The 23,000-nt window shown below is 41.0% G+C and overlaps 1 protein-coding gene across 6 annotated transcripts in view; it reads left to right on the top strand.

Annotated features, from left to right (window-relative positions):
* ATXN7L1 (ataxin 7 like 1) overlaps nt 1-23,000 on the top strand; it is a 140,515-nt gene that overhangs the window by 89,014 nt on the left and 28,501 nt on the right. For 4 of the 6 annotated variants that reach the window (XM_054173800.1, XM_054173801.1, XM_054173799.1 and 1 more), the window contains 2 exons: nt 14,566-14,788; nt 22,712-22,995. In XM_054173800.1, the coding sequence (XP_054029775.1) occupies nt 14,566-14,788; nt 22,712-22,995 (507 nt within the window). Of the gene's footprint in view, nt 1-7,668; nt 7,718-9,348; nt 9,368-14,565; nt 14,789-22,711; nt 22,996-23,000 lie in introns of those variants that run through there. The other 2 variants (XM_054173802.1, XM_054173804.1) reach the window with 2 other exon arrangements.

Raw genomic sequence — 23,000 nt, forward strand, 5'->3', positions numbered from 1 at the left:
CCAGCATGGGTTTAGGAAGGGCAGGTCCTGCCTGACCAACCTGATCTCCTTCTATGATCAGGTGACCCGCCTGGTGGATGCAGGGCAGGCTGTGGATGTAGTCTACCTGGACCTCAGCAAGGCCTTTGACACCGTTCCCCACAGCAAACTCCTGGCCAAGCTGTCAGCCCATGGCTTGGATGGGAGCACACTGCGATGGGTTAGGAACTGGCTGGAGGGCCGAGCCCAGAGAGTGGTGGTGAATGGTGCCACATCCAGCTGGCAGCCAGTCACCAGTGGTGTGCCCCAAGGATCAGTGCTGGGCCCCATGCTCTTTAACATCTTTATTGATGATCTGGATGAGGGCATCGAGTTCATCATCAGTAAATTTGCTGATGACACCAAGCTGGGGGCAGGAGTTGATCTGCTGGAGGGTAGAAAGGCTCTGCAGAGGGACCTGGACAGGCTGGGCAGATGGGCAGAGTCCAAGGGCATGAGATTGAACACATCCAAGTGCCGGGTTCTGCACATTGGCCACAGCAACCCCATGCAGTGCTACAAGCTGGGGTCAGAGTGGCTGGAGAGCAGTCAGGCTGAGAGAGACCTGGGGGTGCTGGTTGATGGTAGACTGAACATGAGCCTGCAGTGTGCCCAGGCAGCCAGGAGGGCCAATGGCATCCTGGCCTGCATCAGGAACAGTGTGGCCAGCAGGAGCAGGGAGGTCATTCTGCCCCTGTACACTGCACTGGTTAGGCTGCACCTCGAGTCCTGTGTCCAGTTCTGGGCCCCTCAGTTTAGGAAGGATGTTGACTTGCTGGAGCATGTCCAGAAAAGGGCAACAAGGTTGATGAGGGGCTTGGAGCACAAGCCCTATGAGGAGAGATTGAGGGAGCTGGGGTTGCTTAGTCTGGAGAAGAGGAGACTCAGGGGTGACCTTATTGCTCTCTACAACTACCTGAAGGGGGGTTGTAGTGAGGTGGAGGTTGGTCTCTTCTCCCAGGCAACCAGTACCAGAACAAGAGGACACAGTCTCAGGCTGCGTCAGGGGAGGTTTAGGCTGGAGGTTAGGAGGAAGTTTTACACAGAGAGAGTGATTGCCCACTGGAATGGGCTGCCTGAGGAGGTGGTGGGGTCGCCGTCACTGGGGGTGTTCAGGGCGAGGCTTGACAGGATGCTTGGTTGTATGGCTTAGTTGATTAGGTGGTGTCGGATGATAGATTGGACACGATGATCTCGAAGGTCTCTTCCAACCTGGTTAATTCTATTCTATTCTATTCTATTCTATTTTGGTTCACTTGTTAGCCATTGCTGGTTAAATCTGCTGTGCTGTCTAGCTACCAATTGGCAGACTCAGCAAAAAGCTTTAGAAAAGACTTGCTCTGTGACCCATTTGCCAAATACAGAGTTTAGTTCCTCCCCTGTAATCAAGCTGGAGTCAGCTGATCATAGCTGAGATTTTTCATGCCAGTATCCTGTTCGTTGTCCTTTCCCTGCCTCTTTGGTCAAAGAACTCCTGTTTCTGGGGAAAAATCCCCACAAAACCCAAACTGAATCTCAAATTCCTCCAATTTAGAAGTGTCTCCTGTTATCTGTGAGCAGTAGGATTTCTTTCATCCATAGCAGCATCAGTTTGATAGGGAGGGACAATTTTCAGGTAGGAAATACAGTGTTGAATTTTCTTCCATTTCCTTAACCGTTTACCTTTTTCTTTCATTGTCAATTACTTTTTTGCATTATGGCCAGGAAAACAGCTTCAGGCTGCGTTGGTACTGTCTGTTGCTGTGTTTTTCTAAGAATTAGGAAGGCGTTTGTGTTGTACATTTTCCCTTATTTAGTCTATCTGGTTTAAATGACTTGAGTGTAAATTTCTTGCTTCTCAGTCTGAAGTGATCTCACATATGAGTCCCTCTGCATGGAGGCCATCCCAGCTGTATGTGAGTTTACTAGTGTTTGCTATGTTGGCTGGCACCTGACTCCTGCATTGTCACAAGTGTCTTGTGCTCCCCAGCTCTCTGGCATCCAGGCAGAGGCCTTGTCCCTGATACAGCATGACAAGTGTGCATGCAGCCAGCTCAGTCTGAGTTAATCAAACTTCTTGGGACCCAGAGCATTGGAATAACACTTCATCTGTAGTGTTTGCCATTTTCTCCAATGCTCTTGCTTTTGGAAATGCCATACAAAGAAAGTGCTTCACTTTAGATTTAAAAAAAAAAAAAAAAAAAAAGTTGTTTTATGCTGAAAAAAAGTGGTTGCATATTTTTTGGGCCCACACTGTCTCTAGACGTATAGGAATGTTTGCACTGAAGTGCACCTTAGGCTAAGGAGCCCTTGCTGGAGTCGATTTGTTTCTATATCTCTGATACAGGTAATCTGACCATGAATGATAATTGATTGTTGACCATATAAATAAGCCACTTGGAAATCCTTGTCTTAAAATCATTTTCTTTTCTTCCTGTTAGCTGCCAAGTTTACTTTCCCTGTAATTATTTTTTGATTGACCAAAGACTACTCTCATGTCTTGACAAACAGATACACTATTCATTCTTCCCACCTGAGTGAGATTTACCTATGCTTCAATTGACTTGGGTGGCTTAAATAAAAAATTACATACACATGTCAACTATTTGATACTTTGAAAAGATGTTTATTGCATGTGTGTTCTCAGAGGTCTCCTGTTTCATATCTCAGATGTCTTCAGGTAAAACTGACTTGTTTGCGAGTTGGACTTTAATGATCTTGGTTTGTTTGTTTACTGTCCACGTTAAAACTTGAAAGAATTGTTCTGATTTGAACTATGCTTTGTTTTAATAAGTGATGGTTTTTTAACCCAGCAAACTTATGTAAGTAATTATAGAAAGCAATCAGAACAGCTCATAAGAAAAATATCCCATGTCTGCAGCATTTTTTGCTGAAAGATTTTCTAAACTGTAGTCTGTGTGTGCTTCTGAGAAGATGCATAGGAAGCTGGAACCACCTGCATGGGATTACAGGATGTTCAAGGCATTGAAAGTGGCAGGGAAAGCTGAAATTGCACAGCTGTGTTGTGTTCTGGAGTTCATGCACCTTGGTAGGTAGTTGTAATGGAAGTCATCTGTCTCTTTCTTCTGTGCTATTCCACCCACATTATTACATGGCAGAGGCAACATGAGTGGGTGAATAAACTTGGAATGCCTTAAATACAGATTCACACTCTAGTCACTGTGTGGCCTTGGAAAATAACTTTTGTCACACAGTATCTGAAACAGTGATCATTCCAACAAATTTTGAAGTCTTGATTTGTTATTGATTATATAGTACTTTGAAAAAACTGAATAAAGGCCTGTCTGAAAGAAGTCTTTTATATAGGCAGAACAGACATTTAAAGTTGTAGATGTACAACACTCTCCCACTGAGGGCAATGGTGAGGAAGCTGTCAGTACTATGAACTTGTAAATAATTTATCCAAAAGTAACTTGTAACCTGTGAAGTTTGTGGTAGTGAAGAATGGTTAAGAGGTGCATTCAGAGGCAGAACACAAAGTAGTTGTCACTTGGACTTTCAGAGGTAATTTTTTAAAATATATATATGTGTGTATGTTTGTGTATATCTATATATATATATATATATGCATGTGTGGTGTGGTGGTTTGGCCCTGGCTGGGGGCCAGATGCCCAACAAAATGACTCTGTCGCTCCCTTTCTTAGATGAACAGGGAAAAATACAAAGGAAGGCCCACAAGTCAAGGTAGAAGCAATTTAATAGGATGAAAAGCAAAAGCAAACAAAGCTGTTATTCTCTGTGGCCCATCAGCAGATAATATTCAGTCACTTCCCAGGAAGCAGGGCTCTAACGTGTAGCAGTTGCTCTGGAGGACAGACACCACCAATGAATGTCCCCACACTTCCTTCTTTCACTTACCTTATGTATCTGAGCTGATGTGATGGCATGGAATACCCTTTTGGTCTGTTTGGGTCAGCTGACCCAGCTGTGTTCCCTTCCAAAGTTTTGCCTCAGCCTACTGTTGTGGGGAAAACTGCTGGAAAAGCATAGCCTTGTTGCTTAGCTCAGCAGTAGCCAAAACACTGGTGTGTATCAACATCCATCTACAGCACTAAAAAGATGCTCTGTGGAGAATTAACTCCAGCTCAGCCAAACCAAATATATGTGTTTAGGACTGAGTTTCTTTAGTTTGCACAGTTAAATGTAATAAATGGTGCAAGTTAAGGCAGAAACTGCCTTTTTAGATCTTAAGTTGCATGTAAATATAGAACTAAAGAGATTTTTAAGGAACAATAGGTTAAAAAGTGTGTTTGTAGGAAGTTGGAGTTTCTTTGGGTATATCTTTCAGTGTTGTCTCTTCTTTTTATTTTTTTTTTTGTAGAAGGTTGAGAGTTTGCTGTCTTGTTTGCAACAGCCATTGTATATAATGAGGGAAACGTGACCAAGTAACCTCTTCAAGAATTATTCTGCACATTTGTGTTGGAGGTTGTATATTTGAGAGTTACAGCTTGTGGGTATTCCTGCAGCATTCAGAATAATACATTTTCTTACCAATGGCAAATAATGTGCCTGAAAGATGAGTGAGCTGATGTAGCTGAATCATCTGGAACAAGGAAATCTGCTACACTGACAGTCATGCTGCTTTGGTAGCAGGGTTTGATAAAGCAAATTGAACTTAAATATATTTAAGATCATTCAGTTTTCAAAAGGAAACAGTCTCCTCAGTTGGGCAGATCTGTCTGCTTACTTGGATTTTCAAAAGGTGTCAGGTAATTCTAGGGAGATTGATTTGAAGCCTGGGAATATCTATGAAGAGTGGCAAAAACGGAAAGGCAAGTAAAAAAAGGTCATACATATATTTTAACTCAAATTCCTAAAAGATAATTACAACAATGATAGTAGTAATAATAATAATAATGGTATTAATAGCATTAGGGCTTATGTGATGATACCAATTTGTTCTAAGACTTTTTAACTCTGCCAGTTAGGCTTTAAAATTCAAAGTTTCAGCAATCTTGTGAAAATCAGCAACTGCAAAGAGACACCTTAATTGACATGCCCCCGAGAACAGTATCTCATGTGGCAGTAGCACACTTCTACTGGCAGTTGTCACATGCATATGTAGAGACCGGATAGAGCTCATTCTGTCTCTTGCAGGAGGCAAAGGGCTGTGGATATGGGATAAAACAGCAAGGGTGCTGCATGGAAGGAGATGCTCAGGGCAACAAAGGTGGGGCAAATTTAGGGATAAACCACACAGATTTTTAGAAAAATGGTTTTTATTTTTTCTCTACTTATAAAACAACTTGTTAAGAAATATGTTATTCCACCAGATGCTGGGTTTGGATGCCATTTAGAGCTGAAAAAGCCAGAAGGTTTAAACAATAGATTATATAAACAACCTGCATTGCTATATTCTGGGCTAATTTCAGTAACGTTACTAGTTTTGAAAAAGCTGCTTCTAACGTGGAATGTGTTATCCACAGCAGAGGAAGTTCCACCTCAACATGAGGAAGAACTTCTTTACTGTAAGGGTCACAGAGCACTGGAGCAAGCTCCCCAGAGAGGTTGTGGAGTTATCTCCTCTGGACACTTTCAAGACACGTCTGGATGCGTTCCTGTGTGACTTATGCTAGATTATATGGTGCTACTCTGGCAGGGGGTTTGGACTTGGAAGGTTTCCAGAGGTCCCTTCCACCCCTAACATCCTGCAATCCTGTGATCTGACATGATACTATGCACAAAAACAGATGATGTCTGCTAAAAACACTACCTAACAAGTGTTGTTGGTGTTGTAGTACAACATTGTTTTTTGACAAACCACCTAAGTAGTTCCATCTCACTTTTCTATGGCTTATATTTTCTTACCTGTGAAATGAAATGCTGTCATATCTGTTTAGATTAAGTAAATAGAAGAAGTATTCTTCAATAAGAAGTATTGAAAGAAGCATTCTTCAATAGAAGAAGTATCAATTTTTAGCAGTAGTTTTGTGATCAATAAAGGGAAACATCCAATTTCCTAAAATGTGAATGATGAACTTGAATACAAAAGATCTGCTTGAGGAAACAGATCTGTTACACAGTACCAAGCATGAGAGAATGGCAACACTAAATTTTCCTCTCTTTGCAACCATGCGTATGGAGTAAAGTTGAGTATTTGGAAGTTATTAGGTGAGCTGCTTTTAAATGTAACTAGAATGCTGTTCCTCTTTTTATATTTTAGCCTTAAGTGTAAAAATACTTCCTTTCTTACATCTAACAAATAGCCGGATAAGGATTTCACATATAAAATCACCCACAAAATGATGATTGTGGTGCTTCCCTTTGCTTGAAGAAAAACACTGTTGCTTGATTGCTAGAAATATTACAGCATTTTAATTGATATGTCTGCCCTAAGGCTGGGGTTGATAATCCATTTCCTTGCTCTGAGAATTAAAATCATGGAAATACCATTCCCACTGGTGAACATTAATAAGGTACCAGTGCAGAGGAACTGGTGCAAAATGATGATGAGGGGCTGTTCTTGTGGTGTAAGATCTGGACATAAGGTGTGAGATGGTATTTACCTGAAACACTCCCAGACACATCAGGATATCTCACTAGTTTCATGTTGGACTACCAGAGCATCTCCTCCAGCGGAAGGGGATATTTCTATTCAGAAGCTCTCTTTGCATTATTTGGTTGAGTGTCATGCAAAAGTGTGTACCCAGGGCTCACTTGCTTTTTTAGCCCAGGGATTTTTGGCATTGCTGTGCTGGGAAATATGCAGTAGCAGTATGCTGGCAAATGCTGATTACATCATGTCAGTACAGGACATGATGAATTCCTACCTTAATCACCAACTCTTTTTTAAACAAGTTAATATACTAAAAAGTTAATGTCCCCTTTCACAGCTGAAGAAGCAGGCCTTGACATCAGAGTTAAATCTAGGGCTTCCAGCTCAGCGATGTGAAGACTGACGTTATCACCAGGGCAAGGTATTCACTCTTCCATTTTTTTCCTCTCTTTCTGATATGCCACTGAGACCTTGGAGCTTCATCTTTACATTGTGAAATTCTTGCAAAAGAAGCAAAGTACCCATTGGCTTCATTTTACATTTAGTGTAGCTAATTGCACTATTTGAAGCAATTTTTTTTTTGCACTGGAGTTCTGTTTGACCCTTCTTTTTTGTGTTCTTTTCATGCTGTGTACCAAAGGGGAGTGGAAGTGTTCTGGGAAATGCTAAATGTATGTGGCTTTTTATGGGATTTGGCCATTTTAAAGAGATCTGGCCACTTAAGTGTAATTTGGTGATGTTCTAGAGATTATTCCTTCTGACAAATGCCAAGCAGGTTTGTCCTACTGTATTCAGCACAAATGGCCTCCTTCTTTCCTGAGTCAGGAACAAAAAAAAAAATGTAGTTGTCTTCCTCTAAAGATACACTTCGGTGTTTTGCTGGAAAAAAAAATCCAGCAAGCCTACTGACGTTTTCAGCGCTTGTTGTTTTTGGCACAGGATCAGTTCTGGTGTCCAACTGGTAGGACCTGAAACTTGCTGCTTAACAAGTGCCTCCAGTCAAAACAGTTGGTGTATGCAGGCACTGGTCTGGTATTTGCTGCAGCAGGTCATCTGCCTGAGTTTTTCCCGTGTGCAGAATACCTAATCATGTTGCTGTGTTTCTCTGACGGCATCTGTGGCAATGTGAATCATTTCACATTCCAAAAGTGAATGTTTACAGTCGTCGTAGAATCAGATTAAGTTGGCAGCCTGCTTCTTGCTGTAAGTGGCTCCGTTTACGTTTCTTCTAGCAGGATGTTTTGCATAATTTTGCTGATCCTACTAACTTTTAGACTTTTTTAAATGGAGAATTGTTTTAGTTGGGTTTCTGTCAGGAAGCGAAACTTGTGTTTGTTGTAAATAAACAGCAGCAGAAGGGTGGTTATTTTAGCACTTGATAATTTCCCAATTATGTCCTTTGACCTGGCATGAAACTTGTGATTGTGGAGCTGCATTTTATGCAGCAGATCAGTCTAGGGGTTTGAGCTGGCAGTTTGTTTCTTTTGTCAGTTTACAAGAAGTATCAAAATGAAACTGACTGTGCTGTTTCCTTTCCAGTGCGTAGTGCAAGAAGGGTGGAATAGTTTGCAGATACTATTTCCAAACTTTTTCATCTGGACTTGGAGTAGTGTTTTGTCAGAAAGGCTGGTAAAGTTATCCTTTGATCTTGCAACATTATGCTGTTGTATGCTAGCATCAGATTCACGTTTCTTTTTGATCAGCCATATGTACTGGGTTTCCTTAGATTTTTTTTTTTTAACTGTGGCTACAAAATGAAAGTGCTTACAAGGTGTTTATGAAATCTTGTTATGAACCAGCTGCCAGTTACTGCAGGATGACACATTTCTGCAAGCAGTCTAGTTGTTCAGTTTTCTGGCTGTTGCTTTTTTCTGGTTTAGTTTTAATGCCAACTACGTTTGCAGTCTTTGAACTGGGATTGGTACAAGGTGGCAGGACTCACTATTTACTGAAATTGTAAGTATACATTGCTCAACTTTGCACAGTGAAGGGCTGTGCAACAAAACGGCTCAGCATATACTGTAGCTAGAAAAACTGTTTGGAGTTACCAGAAGTAACACATTAATCAACAAGACTGTGATATGCTACCGGAACGAAATCACGTTGTGGATGACATAGTAAATTTTATTACCATCTGCTTAAATACTGTAAATGGGGAATATCAAAACAGGATTCATATTGTGTTGAGGCAATCAGATAAATTAGTTTATGCTGGTTTATGTAAAAGGGGTATGAATTCAAGAGTTGTGAGGAGTACAAGCTTAAAAGGAGTTGTATTTTTCTGTAAATGTTTACTAACAGCAAATACCTTTATTACCTTTCTGAGTTTTAGTGATTATACTCTGTTTGCTTTTAGCAAGTGTAATATGAAGCTGTAATCCATAGCACTGGCTCTGTGAGTTACTCATGGGTCAACCTAAAATTGATTTTTGCTTTAGGCCTCTTGTACGCAGGAAGTAAGATAGTGCTAAATGAGTAACATTTCAAAATGACTGGTGCAGACAAAGTTCTGGTGTCTCTCTTCTAACAGTGTTAGAGGGATATTTTTTTTGTTTTAACTACCTGCAAAAAAATGCATGAAGAGCAAAAGTGTACCTTTCTTGCTGCTTAAGCTGTATCATGATTTTTTTCCTTTGTAATTCTGTGTGTCACCCATGGAGAAGACACTAACTGTCAGGCAAAAACTGTTCACTGGGTTTGATTAATTGTGAATGGCGCTCATTGGTGAGAATGAATGTAGCTGGCACGCACTAGGGGAGGTTTGGTAGTCTGAATTGGAGATACCTGCAGTTTCAGGACTATACAAAAATCTTTTTGGGTACAAAACTACTGCAGTCCACCTGGAAACATAAGGTTGGTATGTTTTATTGACAACATGTTCACTATTGTGTGTCTGTAAGGTTTGCTGTGAGCTAAGAGAGTGCTTGATCTTGTGTGAGACAGTCAAGGCAAAAATTCAAGAAGAGACTTTCTAATCAGTGTGGTTTTGCCTTTTTCCCACATGCTGTGCTTGTGTCTCTGGAGCTCACGTTGCCTCTCTGTTGCTTTACTTTTTTGCTTATGATTAGGGGAGATGAGGCGCTTCCTGCAAAACAGCTGCTAGTATTCCCTGGTGACCTGTCAAAAAGGATCCAGTGGAATTACAGATTCAAATGGAGACCTAGAGGACTTCAACAGTTCCAGCAAAGGTTTTGAGGAAAGGTAGAAGGGTGCAGGAAGGAGGATTAAAAATGAAGTACAAGGGCATGAGAGACAAGCTCTGGAAATTCAGGGAATGTTAAATCTCCAACAAGGACTTCACATCACAATTCAGATTTGGCTGAGAAAGTTGGACTATATCCATGTTTCCATAGGACGTGGAGAATCTCCTGGAATAGTTGATGGTTGTTTGCAATGATAGCAATGTAGAGTTTGCAGCGTGCATTAGGGTGATGCACAGTGTTGGGCTTTTAGCTGCTTGCCACTAACTAGCAAAAAAACCAACAGATATTGATCTAAAATTGATTCTTCATAAAGTACAGTTAATTCAGTGAGAGAGTGTTAAACTTTCCTCTGAAATTAATGTCATTAATACATTACGTGTTCGACAGCAGAAGTAACATGTTGCTTGTCACTTGCTGCAGTGGCTGCGCTGACACAGGTGAGAGGTTGCAGAAGGATTAATGTGCTAAAGAGGATTGTAACTTTTGTTCTTTCTACTCTTGGATTTGACAGCGACTGGTAATTAGAACAGAGTATGTGTTGTTATTTATGTGGAGTGTAAAAATCCACTTGGAAGTATTTAAATGAATTGGAAAAGTTCTGTTTCTTATTTTAAATGTGAGCAGACATTTACAGCATTGCAGGCTTCTGCAGAAACTGAAATTCATATAGGATTTAGGATAGTGTCTTAGGAGTGCTAACTAGTTTTCTAGTTATGTTGCAGGATCTTTTAGTTTTCTATGGGCAAAAATGTTCATCTGTGTCTAGCGACTATGCCATTTCAGTATGTAAGTGGGGATAGCCATGACCACAGCTGTGTGTGTAGGAGTTCACCTGCTCTGCTACACATGAACTGTGAACAAGCATAGAAATTTTTATACAAGTGGCTGGGTGTCTCCTGAATGTGTTATTATGTGAATATCTAATTTTATAACAAGTATTTGGAGTGCAAATGCCTTTATTCACAAACTATTTTATTACACAGGCTATATAAGGCTGATAGCCTTCTTGCTTTGTCATTTATTCCCGTTAGTTCTCTTTGACGCTTACTACCAATGTCTATAATTGATTCACTACCACATACATAGGTAAGGAAAGAGGAAGCAAGAGGCAACCTAATCGTTTTTCAAAAGAAATATATCAATATTTACTTTTGATTTATGTCTCAAGTCTATTGAGACTTGTTTTGATGGCTGCCCAGCTCAAACTGATTTTCTGGCCCTTTGGAATGAACTATTCTTCCAGCTCTCCACTGTGGCTCTATCTGTAAGCGGTTGCTGCCGCCATCTTCTGCTGACACTAAAGTTACATTTGCTTATGTGAGTAAATATGCAGATTTTACCCATCTGAGTAGTGTCTCAGAATAATGATGGTGGTTTGGCCCTGGCTATTTATGTTCCCCCCCACTATGACTTTATAATGGTCATAATTTCCACTTTGCTTCTAGAAATTTCAAGAAAAGCTGGGTAATGCTGATAATTACCAAATATGTATGAGAGTCTGTGTGAAGTGTTGGAAGACTGCTCTGTAGCCATATTTCGGAGGGAGAGGAATGGAGTTCAATGGAGGTAAAGGAAACACTAAATATAGCAGTTGTTCCTAATGAAAAGGATGAGCACCAATCTGACACATTCAGAGAAAAAGTAATCTTGGAATCTTTTCCTTCCCTATCTTTTGAGTAAACATGTGTTTAAAATAGTCGGATGGACTTTATTACAGTGTCATATCACTGCAGTGCCTCTTTCAACATTTTGTATATTACAGTAAAAAAGGGCAATGTTTATGTACTAGCTTGCTCTTGGTTATCAATTAATTGAGGAAATAGTCTGGGGAAAAGCATCAAATATTTATCATTACTAAAAATACAGTGTAAAGAGATTGTTAAATAAGTTGCTTTGATGTATGATACTTGGATTACTTTAAAATACAATTGTAGATGGTCAGTATTTTGAATAGCTGTCTTTCTGGAAGATTAATTACAGAGTAGTGTATTTTGCTTCCAAATATATCCATAGGGATGATATTGAAGACACAGTTTACTAGAAGGCAGCTGATGTTGGGAAAAACAACTAACCCTGAATGTATATATATTTTTTAATGGAAATTGTAGGGGTTTTCCAAATTTCACTTTATATACAGCTTGGCTTTGTTGGTTACATAGCAGTTCCTTTCCATCAGTCCTCAAGTAATTGATGGGAAAGTTGCAAATCTTTATTAACCTAATTTAAATTGAGTAAATAGTTGCTGAGAGGCCTGGTGAATCTTGAGACAATAGCCGTTATTTAATAAAAAAACAGAGTTAATGGAGCTCTGCAGAGGCGTAGTTTACACGGTTGTTGCCACAAATGTCAGGTGAAATGAATGTAAATTAACTTCATCCTGAAAAAGGACTTTTAAAGACCAGAGGCTGAACACCGAGGTATGCTGTGGGGTGAAAACTAGCAAATGACCACTGGCATTTTGGGAGAGTGAGGGGAGATACTTTCCATATTAAAAAACAGAATCATAGAACTCTTAGTGTTGGAAGGGACCTCAAGGATCATCTAATTACAACCCCCCTGCCATGGATGGGGACACTTCACACTAGATCAGGTTACTCAGAGCCACATCCAGCCTGGCCTTCAAAACCTCCAGGCATGGGGCTTTTACCACCTCCCTGGGCAACCTGTTCCAGTGTCTCACCACCTTCATGATGAAGAATTTCTTCCTAACATCCAATCTGAATCTACCTGTTCTAGTTTTGTTTCATTCCCCCTAGTCCTATCACTACCTGGCACCCTAAAAAGTCCCTCCCCAGCTTTATTGTTAGCCCCCGTAAGTTACTGGAAGGCCACAATATGGTCTCCTCAGAGCCGCCTTTTCTTCAGACTGAACAGCTCCAACTTTCTCAATCTGTCTCCATAGGAGAGCAGCTCCAGCCCTCTGATCATCCTTGTGGCCCTTCTCTGGACACATTCAAGCACATACAGATCCTTCTTGTAATAGGGGTTCCAGAACTGGTCACAGTACTCCAGATGGGGTCTCACCAGAGTGGAGCAGAGGGGGAGAATCATCTCCCTTGACCTGCTGGCCACACTTCTCTTGATGTTTTTCAGTTGCAGCATTTGTAATTAAAGCTGTGAACATGAAGTTATGGAAGCACTTGATTTTTATAAAAGATGTTTAGTTATTGCAGACATAATAGAAACTATTTAGAATATTCTTTTTTTTTAAAGTTCTCTTTGTTCTTGAGGTATTCACCTATTTCAGATTAATCACAGATGAATCTGTCTGCTGCTGGCAAGTTCTTAGTTGTGAGGATGCCAGACAAACTGTCACATTCTGATTCTCTGTGGGAAAAATTTTCTCAATTAGCCTTGAAATATCAAACTAGTGAGCGCAGAGTTGATGAGGTAAATAAACTCTTCCTTTGCAGGAGCAGGTCACTGTTGCTTCTGTAACTTCCTCTTGGCCAATGGGGTGATGCTGTACAAGCTCAAAGAGTAGCACCCACTTTGGATTCTTCAACTTAAATGCTGAAGGTGTTAGACAAGGAAAAGTTACTGCTTGTTGAAGGAGAAACTCCAGCTTGTCCAACGTTCTTAGTCTACAATTATGTTAGGCTTGCTGTGTTCTCTTACTGTGTCAGTAAGAGGGGTATCTGCCTGATCCTTGCTGTGGAGGCGTTCGGTTTCGTGGTGCTGGTAAGGAGGAGTCAGCTGCTTCTGACTGGAGAATTCCTCTTCCCTCAGCCACCCCTGACACTGGGGAGCACCAGAACTAGATCACTGTGGAGTTGAAGAGGTTGGGTAAAGGGTGTTACAGCAATTATGGATGCAGGGGAGAACAGGACTATTATGGATTTATAGCACCTTTCAGCTAAAATCAGCTCCTGTCTGTTGTAATATGTTGAAGTCCTGCTAAAGTTTGTAGTTCCAAGCCTGTTTTTTTTTGCAGCACACTGTGGTCCAGCTATCTGACCAAGTACTAACACTTCATCCCTGGAGAATTGTACCATTTGTAAAGAATAGCTAAATAGCTTCTGAAAACAATCTTTTTACTGGACAGTGTCAGAGAGAGGATGTTTCGATTTTTAAGAATAATAATAATAACCAAACCCAAACAATTTTACTGAAGCCTGTCCATCCTGCTGCCTGTTCTGGTGAGGGCCAGCAAGGCCTTGCTTTTTGCAGATCTTAAGAGGTCTCTCACATAAAAGTGAACCGTGCTTATACAAGGGCCTGATCTCTAGGTGCAGTGTTTGTAACTGACACATAAACTTCCTGCTTTTTTGCACTTGCTATTTGCTCTGTCTGGAAGAAGATTTTACCTTGATGGGTGCTTGGAGAAAACCTCCAAGCTACAAACAAGGCAGGGCCTAGGTATTTAGAAGGGCTGGGTACAGCAGACCTTTAGCTACTTTTGAGTCTTCTAGTTGTTTTCCTTGAAGCTTCCCATTAAACTCGGAACAAGATAACCATAAAGTAAGCTTCCCAGTCACCAGGTCACATGGATTCTTCATCAGTCATTTTAGAAGCAACCTCGTGTCTGTCATGGAGTATTTCATTGAGCCATCTGAGCTGCTATTAGATACTCCCTTCTTTACCTGGAAGAGCTGGGACACCCAGTGTAACTCACACAGATGCTAGTGGTTACTTCCTGCTTACAAAATGGTTTGAAATTTGTTCATGAAACTTTCTCCTGTTAGATTATTAGCATTTACTTTACTTTTTTAAAAAGTTTTAAGAGCACTTCACAGAGTTGATTTTGTTACGTATCGTTTGGCTTCATGGCATTCACAGTGGTAATGAACTGCTGTTCTTCAGAGTAATGAAATCATTGTAACTAGTTTATTATTTTTTCCATTACAGAACGAAGACACGGTTCAATGTGTAAACCTTCCCCTTCTCCAGCTTCTCCAGCCTGCAATTCCAGGACATCCCTAGTACAGATGAAACCGAAATCCTGTATCAGCAGCCATAACCCTGTCAGCAGCAACTCAAAGCCATTCAAAACGCCCAAAGACAATCTACTTACCTCCAGTGGCAAACAGCACACAGTCTTTCCTTCAAAAGTATCACGGGATAAACCATGGTAAGATCCGAAATAATAGTTACCAAAGGCATTGGTTTTCAGTAAAATAAATATTTCCATGTTTCACCATCACCAAAACTAAATCTGTATTTCCAACTTATAAAAGTTTACTATTTAAGCCCATACATTTCATAAGGGAAGAATCTGGGTGATTTTGACATTAAAATGTAGAGAGAGAGAAAGAGTAAAAAGGACTGGATTACTTTTCTGATGTTCCATCAAACGTCTGCTTTTTCTAAGATGCATATAGCAAGTGAGATATTGACCCTGTTTGCTATCTTTAAGGTTCATCTTCCATTACAGTATTAGCCTTTAAAATTGAATCTTTTAAACAGTAGGATAGTTTTTGCAGAGTTAGAATTAGAGAATCACAGAATTGTTAGAGTTGGAAGGGATCTCAAGGATCATCTAGTTCCAACCCCCCTGAATCTACCCATTTCTAGTTTTGCTCCATTCCCCCTAGACCTATCACTACCTGACACCCTAAAAAGTCCCTCCCCAGCTTTCTTGTAGGCCCCTGTAAGACACTGGAAGGCCACAGCAAGGTCTCTCTCAGTTCTTAAAACTGACTTAACTGATGCTCACAAAAACTTACTGGCTATATCCATTTGTCTTCTACAGCGGCTGCTGTTAGAGTTCATTCTGTATTTTGATAGTGTTTAATGCCTTGTAGGAAGACAGGAGAAAATTCTGGCTGCAAACACTCACTCTTTTGAGGGCATCTTACATGACGTACTGTGATATAGGTATATATATACATATATTTACTTACAGGATTTAAGACTGCCAGGCCCACCCTCCTGTGACTATGATGATAGCAACAGAGTTGCAAAAATGTAAATTATGAGCTGAACTGGGTCACTCTTTATCCCTTAAGAAACAGTTTTGTCATTGGTTATCTACAGAAAAGATGCTTTTGTGATTAGGTCACTAGGTTGGTGACTTGAGATCTGGGTTTAGTTCCTGATTCTGCCCATGCCTTAGCCTCTTTGGCCTCAGTTCTGTTTGTAATCTTGAGAAAGTAAGACTTCCTGGTTTTTTGTTTTCTCTACTTACCGTGTAAAGATCCTTCCCTTTTGTATGTATTATTTAGCATAAGATCATGATCTTAGGTAGTGTTTCTGGACACAACTACTCTAAAGCAATAAATAATGCAAACCATCCTCCCATGAGACAAAGTATAAACTTAAATTATTTTAAAGTAATAGCTCAATGTTTTCTGCCTGAAACATTTCAAAGAGAGCAACTTCTGCCTAGCTGTAGAATTTGCCTTGCCCTTGAACATACTCAATCAATTCTGTAAATCCAAACCCACCATCTCTATAAGCGTGATGAGCATTGTGGACAAATATGGCACATAATTCTGAAAATAGAAAATCTGGATTATTGAATTACACACACACATACACACAGATGATTTAGAGGCTGTTCTAGTTAAAGTCTAGTTAAGGCCTCATTTACTATTTGAAAAAAAATATTCTTGACTTGAATAGCAACCTTTTATTCTGAACTCTGGAGAATAATTTTATATGAGAAAATTAAAAGAAAATTGAAAGTACCACTTCAGATTATTAACAATATTGACTACAAGCCTGCTCCTCATCCTAGTGTTGCAGACAGCATACTGACCGAATCTACAAACAGTATCTTCCATTCTGGCAACAAATGGCATTCTGTCAATCAGTAAAAGCTGGAAGGGAGCAAAGTAAGCGTTTCCACCAGTCCCTTTATTGGGAACATCCCAAACATCAAGCCATAGAATTTCACTCTCTTATATTTTAGAAACGAATGCTCAACTGACAAATAAATTTGACTTAAAAATGCGAATAGTACTCGTAATGTATCCAAGTGTGTTGTGGTTGATCATCCTCAGAAGCTTCCAGTTACTCAGTGCTTTTGCCTGTTACGTACTAGTCTCATACCACAAATATTTACTTGACATAGGTTCTTCCAGAGGGTTAGCAAATTAGCTTAATTCAGGAATTGTATCGCTTGTAATGGTTGCTTTGTAGACCTATAATAATCTTTGTTGCACTTGCCTGATTCTTTCCTGCAGCATTTCTTTTAAATTTTAGCTGTTACAAGTAGTAGTAGTATTTCAGTGCTATTTCAGTAGTAGTATTTCAGCAACTATTTCAGTAGTAGTATTTCAGCAGTAGTATTTCAGTAGACCTGTCTGTTATCATGCCTGCCTGCATGGAGACCCAACTCTTCTGTTGTTTAATTAACTCTAGTTTTGGTTGAGTCATCATCTTAAACATTGACCCAGCAGCTCTCTTTTTTCTTCACATCATGTGTTGTTTTAAGATGTGCTGTAGGATTCAGGTTGCTCTTCAGCTAATGCTTTAGAAAGCATGATCAGATGAAAGAGATCTGAAACTGTTTAGTTTTCGTAGCCACTGTTTTAATACTTCCCTTCTTGTAATTAGAATATGAAGGATTATTGTGAATATATCATCCATAAATATCTGTCAGCTCTGATTTTATCCCCCCCCCATCTCTCTAACATTGTTGCTATTAATACAGCAGTGCTTAGACCCTGTAACAGTGCTGGAGCACTGCTGCACTTTGATTGAGATAAATCTAAATGGTCTGGTTTTGAAGTTTACAGTTGGGGTGGTAAGAGGCATAGCAAAAGGGTAGAAAATGGCAAAGAGTAAGATGATTATTAGTAATCACGATAATAATGATCAAACAATCAATAATTAATAAGAATAGCCCAAATACTTCCTGCAGCCAGGAACTCTCTCCCTCACTGCTGACCTGCCCAAGGGATGCTGCTTCACCTGCCATGCTCTAGTGCAACTTCTGAGCACTGCTGTGGAGGATGTTGCTACTGTGATGTTTATATAGAAATATAAATATTTGTTGTTAAATGTGGTAACCACATATCCCCTCCGCCCAAAAAAAAGGGTCACAATTGCCACCTGTAGCTTCTAAAATCTCAAATAATTTCCTGTAGACTGCCAGCAGTCCTGTACAATGTGTGTCCTCAAATACTGGAATACTTTTCTTTTTTCTTTCACATTCCTATGAAACATATGATATAAAGTTTGACTTGCTGGTCTATAACAAAACTCGGTGAAAATGTGCCCTCTGCTGGGTTTTTTTCACGGTGATCCATCCCTGTGTACCATAGGATTTGAGATTTTGGGCACTTCAGAACAGAGAACCTCTTTTCATATTTGTTGACCATATTTTTCTACTAGACCAGGTAATACACTGTGTATCAATACTGTGTATCAGTACCTTTCACTCTGTGTCAATACTTTGAATTAAGATAGATCTTAGAAACTTGACATGAAGTCTGTTCATGTTTTTGCATATACAGTAAATTATAGTACATATATTATCCAGTAAGTTATAGTATATATATTATAGAGTAAATATAGTATATATTTTTATATATATGTTATGTATATAAACTACTTGATCTTCAGTCAAAAAAATTGTGCTGTTCTCAGAAAATGTAATCAACATCTGTTTAAAAGAAAAAAAAAATCCTGAAACTTTAGAATTTTTTTTTCTGTCATTTAACTTAATAAACTCAGAGCAGTTTAAAAAAATAGAAGAGCAAATCCTGTTTTTCATAGCTCCATGGTTGTGTTCTCTGAAGCACTTAATACAGTTCTGGGTTTGGGAGTAAGTTCAGGGGGTTTTGCTTAGTTACTGGCCCGTGCTCTACTTTTTCCTGCAGTCAGGTATGTGTTCTGACTAGCTGACTGCTGTATTTATGGTACTACAGGCTATGGAAGTTTCATATAATTTATTTACAGCTCCAGAGTAGTGCTGTAGTGTCTAAATCTTCCTTTTAGCTTTTTTAATATGCATATTGTTTGCATCAAGTTTCATAGATACTATTTTTTTTCTCTGTGTTAAAATACCCTTTGAACAAAGATTAACAACTTTCTGGGAGTCTGCTCCAGCCACCCACTGCACTTTTCTCCTTACCACTTTCAGCAGCTATGGAGAAACAGAGGTTTTATATTAGCCCAGGGATGTCAAGATTTTAGTTATTTTGGACCCTGCTGCTGATGTTTCTGAATGGTGTCCCATGGACAATGCCATCTTAAAGTCATATTTCTCTGATTGTGGAATCACAGAATACATCTGGTTGGAAGAGACCTCAAAGATCATCTAGTCCAATCCTCAAGCCGTCACTGAGCGGTCACCACCAAACCATGTCCCTAAACACCAGGTCCATGCACTGCTTGATTACCTCCAGGGATAGTGACTCCACCACTGCCCTGGGAAGACCATTCCAATGTTTGAGAACTCTGTGAAAAAATATTTCCTATCATGCAACGTGATCCTCTCCTGGCACAGCTTGAAACCATTTCCTATAATCCTGTCATTTTGCACCAATGAGTAGAGGGTGCTCCCTCCTTGCTCCCTTCAGGAAGTTGTAGAGAGCGATGAGGTTTCCTCTCAGCCTCTTCTCCAGACTGAACACCCCCAGCTCCCACAGAAGCTCCTCATAGGCCATGTGCTTCAGGCCCTTCACCAGCCTCATTGCCCTTCTCTAGACATGCTTCAGGATCTCAATGCTCTTCTTTTAGTGAGAGGCCCAGAACTGAACACAATACTCAAGGTGCGCCTCACCAGTGCTGAGCACAGGGGGATGATCCCCTCCCTGTTCCTGCTGGCCACAGTGTTTCTAATCCAAGCCAGGATGCCATTGGCTTTCTTGGCCACCTGGGCACACTGCTGACTCATATTCAGTCGACCGTCAACCAGTACCTCCAGGTCCCGCTCCGAGTTGCAACTTTCCAACCACACACCCCCAAGTCTGTAACTTACCATGGGGTTGTTGATACCTAGGTGCAGGACCTGGCACCTGGTCTTGGCCCATTGATTTAACCTGTTCAGAGCTCACTGTAAAGCTTCCATACCTTCTCACAGATTGACACAGTCACACACAGCTGTGTGTCATCTGCATGAAAGAGTACTGAAGGCCCCACTACTGAACCCTGGGAGACACCACTAGTGACTGCTCACCAGCCAGATTTAGCTCTGTTCACCACCACTCTTTGGGCCTGGCCATCAACCAGGTCTTTATCCAGTGCAGAGGGCATGGATCCAAGCCTTGTGCCAGGAGTTTCCAAAGGAGAATGCTGTGGGAGACAGCATCAAAGGCTTTACTGAAGTCATAGTAGACAATATGCATGGCACTACCCTCGTGCACTAGGCAGGTCATCTTATTGCAGAAGGAGGACAGATTAGTCAGTCAGGACCTGCCTTTCATAAACCCCTGCAGGTTAGGCCAGATCGCCTGGTTGCCTTGTGAGTGCCACATGATGGCACTCAGGATGACCTGCTACATAACCTTCCCAAGCACTCAGGTCAGACTGACAGGCCTGTGGCTCCCTGGATCATCCTTCCAGCCCTTCTTGTAGATGGGCGCCACATTTACTGGCCTCCAGCCAACTGGAACCTCCCCAGTTAACCAGAACTGGTGACAGATAATGGCAAGAGGCCTGGTGAGCACATCTGCCAGCTCCTTAACTACCCTTGGGTGGATCACATCTGGTCCCATAGACTTGTGCACATCTAAGAGGCACAATAGGTCACTGATCATTTCCTCCTGGATTGTGGGGTCTGCTTTCTGCTCTACATGTGTATCTTTCAGTTCCAGGGACTGATCCTGCAAAGAGCAACTGGTGTCACTGACAAATACTGAGGCAAAGTTCAGCAGCTGAGCTTTTTGCTTTTCTTTCCAAAGCTGAGCTTTGTCCTTGTCACCAGGTTTCCTCCTACATCCAGTAGTGGGTGGAGGTTCTCCCTAGCTCTTCTTCTACTGTTAACATACTTACAGAAGCTCTTTTTATTCTCTTTAATGACACTGGCTACATTGAGTTCTGGTTGAATTGTGGCCTTTCTAATTTTCTCCCTACAAGTCCTTGCAAGAGCCTTGTACTCTACCTGAGGTGCCTGCCCCTCCTTCCATAGCCATCAGACTTTCCTTTTCTTCCAGAGTTCTACCCAAAGCTCTCTACCTAGCCAGGCCAGGCTTCTGCCCTGCCGACTTGTTTTCCAATGCACAGGGACAGCTTGTTCCTGTGCCTTGAAGATTTTCCTGGGCATTCCTGGGCTCCAGCATTCCAGGGCTCCTTTATCCTTCAGGCCTACCTCCCAGGTGATGCCATCAACCAGTCTCCTAAACAAGTCAAAGTCTGCCCTTTGGAAGTCCAAGGATGCAGTTCTATTGACTCCCCTCCTAACTTCACTAAAGAATTGAAAAACTCCACCATCTTGTGGTCACTTTGTCCAAGACAGCCACCAACCTTTACATCTCCTACTAGTCCCTGCTCTGTTTACAAACATCAGGTCTAGTAAAGCGCATCCCTCTTTGGCTTATTCACCAGCTGTGTTAGGAAGTTATCTTCCACTCCAAGAACCTCCATGTCTGCTTCCTGTCTGCTGTGTTGTATTTCTAGGCAGATACCGAGTAAGTTGAAGTTCCCCACAAGAACAAGGGATATTGATTCTGAGACCTTCCCCAGGCACCTATAAAGCACTTCATCAACCTCCTCATCCTGGTTGGGTGTTCTGTAGCAGACTCCCATCGTCACATCTGCCTTGTTGGCCTTTCCCCTGATTCTCAGCCACAAGCATTCAACTCTAACATCACCACCATCATCATGCTCAAGACAGTTGAGACCTTCCCTGCTATACAGGGCCACCCCACCACCACTCCTTCTGGGGCCTATCCCTTCTGAAGAGCCAGTAGCCATGAAACACAGCACTCCCATTGTATGGGATTCATCCCACCATGTTTCCATCAGGCAATAATATCATAGTTTCCTTCTGGACGATAGCTTCAAGTTCTTCTTACTAATTCCCCCATGCTCCATGCACTGGCAGACATATGCTTCACCTGGGAGCTTTTGTGCATGGTAGGGGTCTGCTCTCTGCTTGACTGCTCTCAGGTATTACCATGAGTCCTAGCTCATCATCCTTATCTCATGGCCCACTATTCCCTATGTCCCCTGAGACAGCAGTGGAACTATCACACCATCCCACAGACATTCCAGACTTGTCTCCAGCAAGCCTGGTCTTTCCCCTTTCCCCCTTCCAATCTAGTTTAAAGCCCTGTCAATAAGTCCAGCCAATGAGGGGCATGGAGGAGAACACTACCTGTGCTCCCACTCCTGTGGCCAGTTGACCCAGGGCCCTGAAGTCCCTCTTGAGAGCCATCAGTTGTAGAATATCCACCTTCGTTAAGTATTCCTTTAGTAGGAGGAATGCAGCAAAGGTGCCATTTTTCAGATACAAAAGACTGAAGCTGTGAATGAGAGGAAGCCCCAAACAACACAGTTACCATCACAAATACGCTGCGGTGGTAGTTAAGGTAACCAGTTGTTACAAACTCTAATTCTGAAAAGGACCAAGTAAGCTAATAATTACATGGGGAATTTTTAAATTAGTGTGATTTGATTAAAAGGACATTTTGCTAATGGTCAATTCATCAAAGATCCTAATATTTTAAAGGGACTGCTGTTAAGGTTGCTGTGCTTAAGTCTCTTTTCTCCTTGTTTCATTGTATGTCGTTCAGACACATCGGAACAAATGAGTTATTTTTGTCTTAGTTTAAAAACATTAATGTTATTAGCAAACTGCTTTGCTGTCATGGAGTGTTTAGTATAGGACACACATCTGATACATGCTCATGAGACATGTAAGTGGGTGTGTTTTGCTTAGTACCAAAGACTTATTTTGCATATGAATAGTAGCAGATTCTCTGCTTGCCAGGATTTACAGATGCCTTGTTTTGTAAACATTTGATTGAACAAAAGTAGTCAGTAATGATCCTAAATATTCATTTTAGTCTGGTCTGAAGATATTTTGTCACTTGTGTTGAATTTTTTCTTATCTGTAAATCTTTGGCACAGAAAACTTGAGGATTTTTCTTTGGTTTTGCAGCGTTCCTGTTCCAGTAGTCAGTCTGGAGAAAATTCCTAACCTAGTGAAGGCAGATGGTGCCAATGTTAAAATGAATTCTGCAACCACTACCACCATCACTTCCTCCTCAGCCTCTTCATCCACCGTACCTGCTCCAACTTTGGTAAAATCTGGTTTGACATCCAAATCAGTGCCACCCTCACCAGAAAAGATTCTGAACGGCAAAGGAATCATAGCTCCTTCAATAGACAAGAAACACCAAAATGGCACCAAAAGCAGTAACAAGCCTTACAAAAGACTTTCAGGTGAG

Source organism: Dryobates pubescens, chromosome 27, assembly GCF_014839835.1.
Source record: "Dryobates pubescens isolate bDryPub1 chromosome 27, bDryPub1.pri, whole genome shotgun sequence".
NCBI classification, from domain to species: Eukaryota; Metazoa; Chordata; class Aves; order Piciformes; family Picidae; genus Dryobates; species Dryobates pubescens.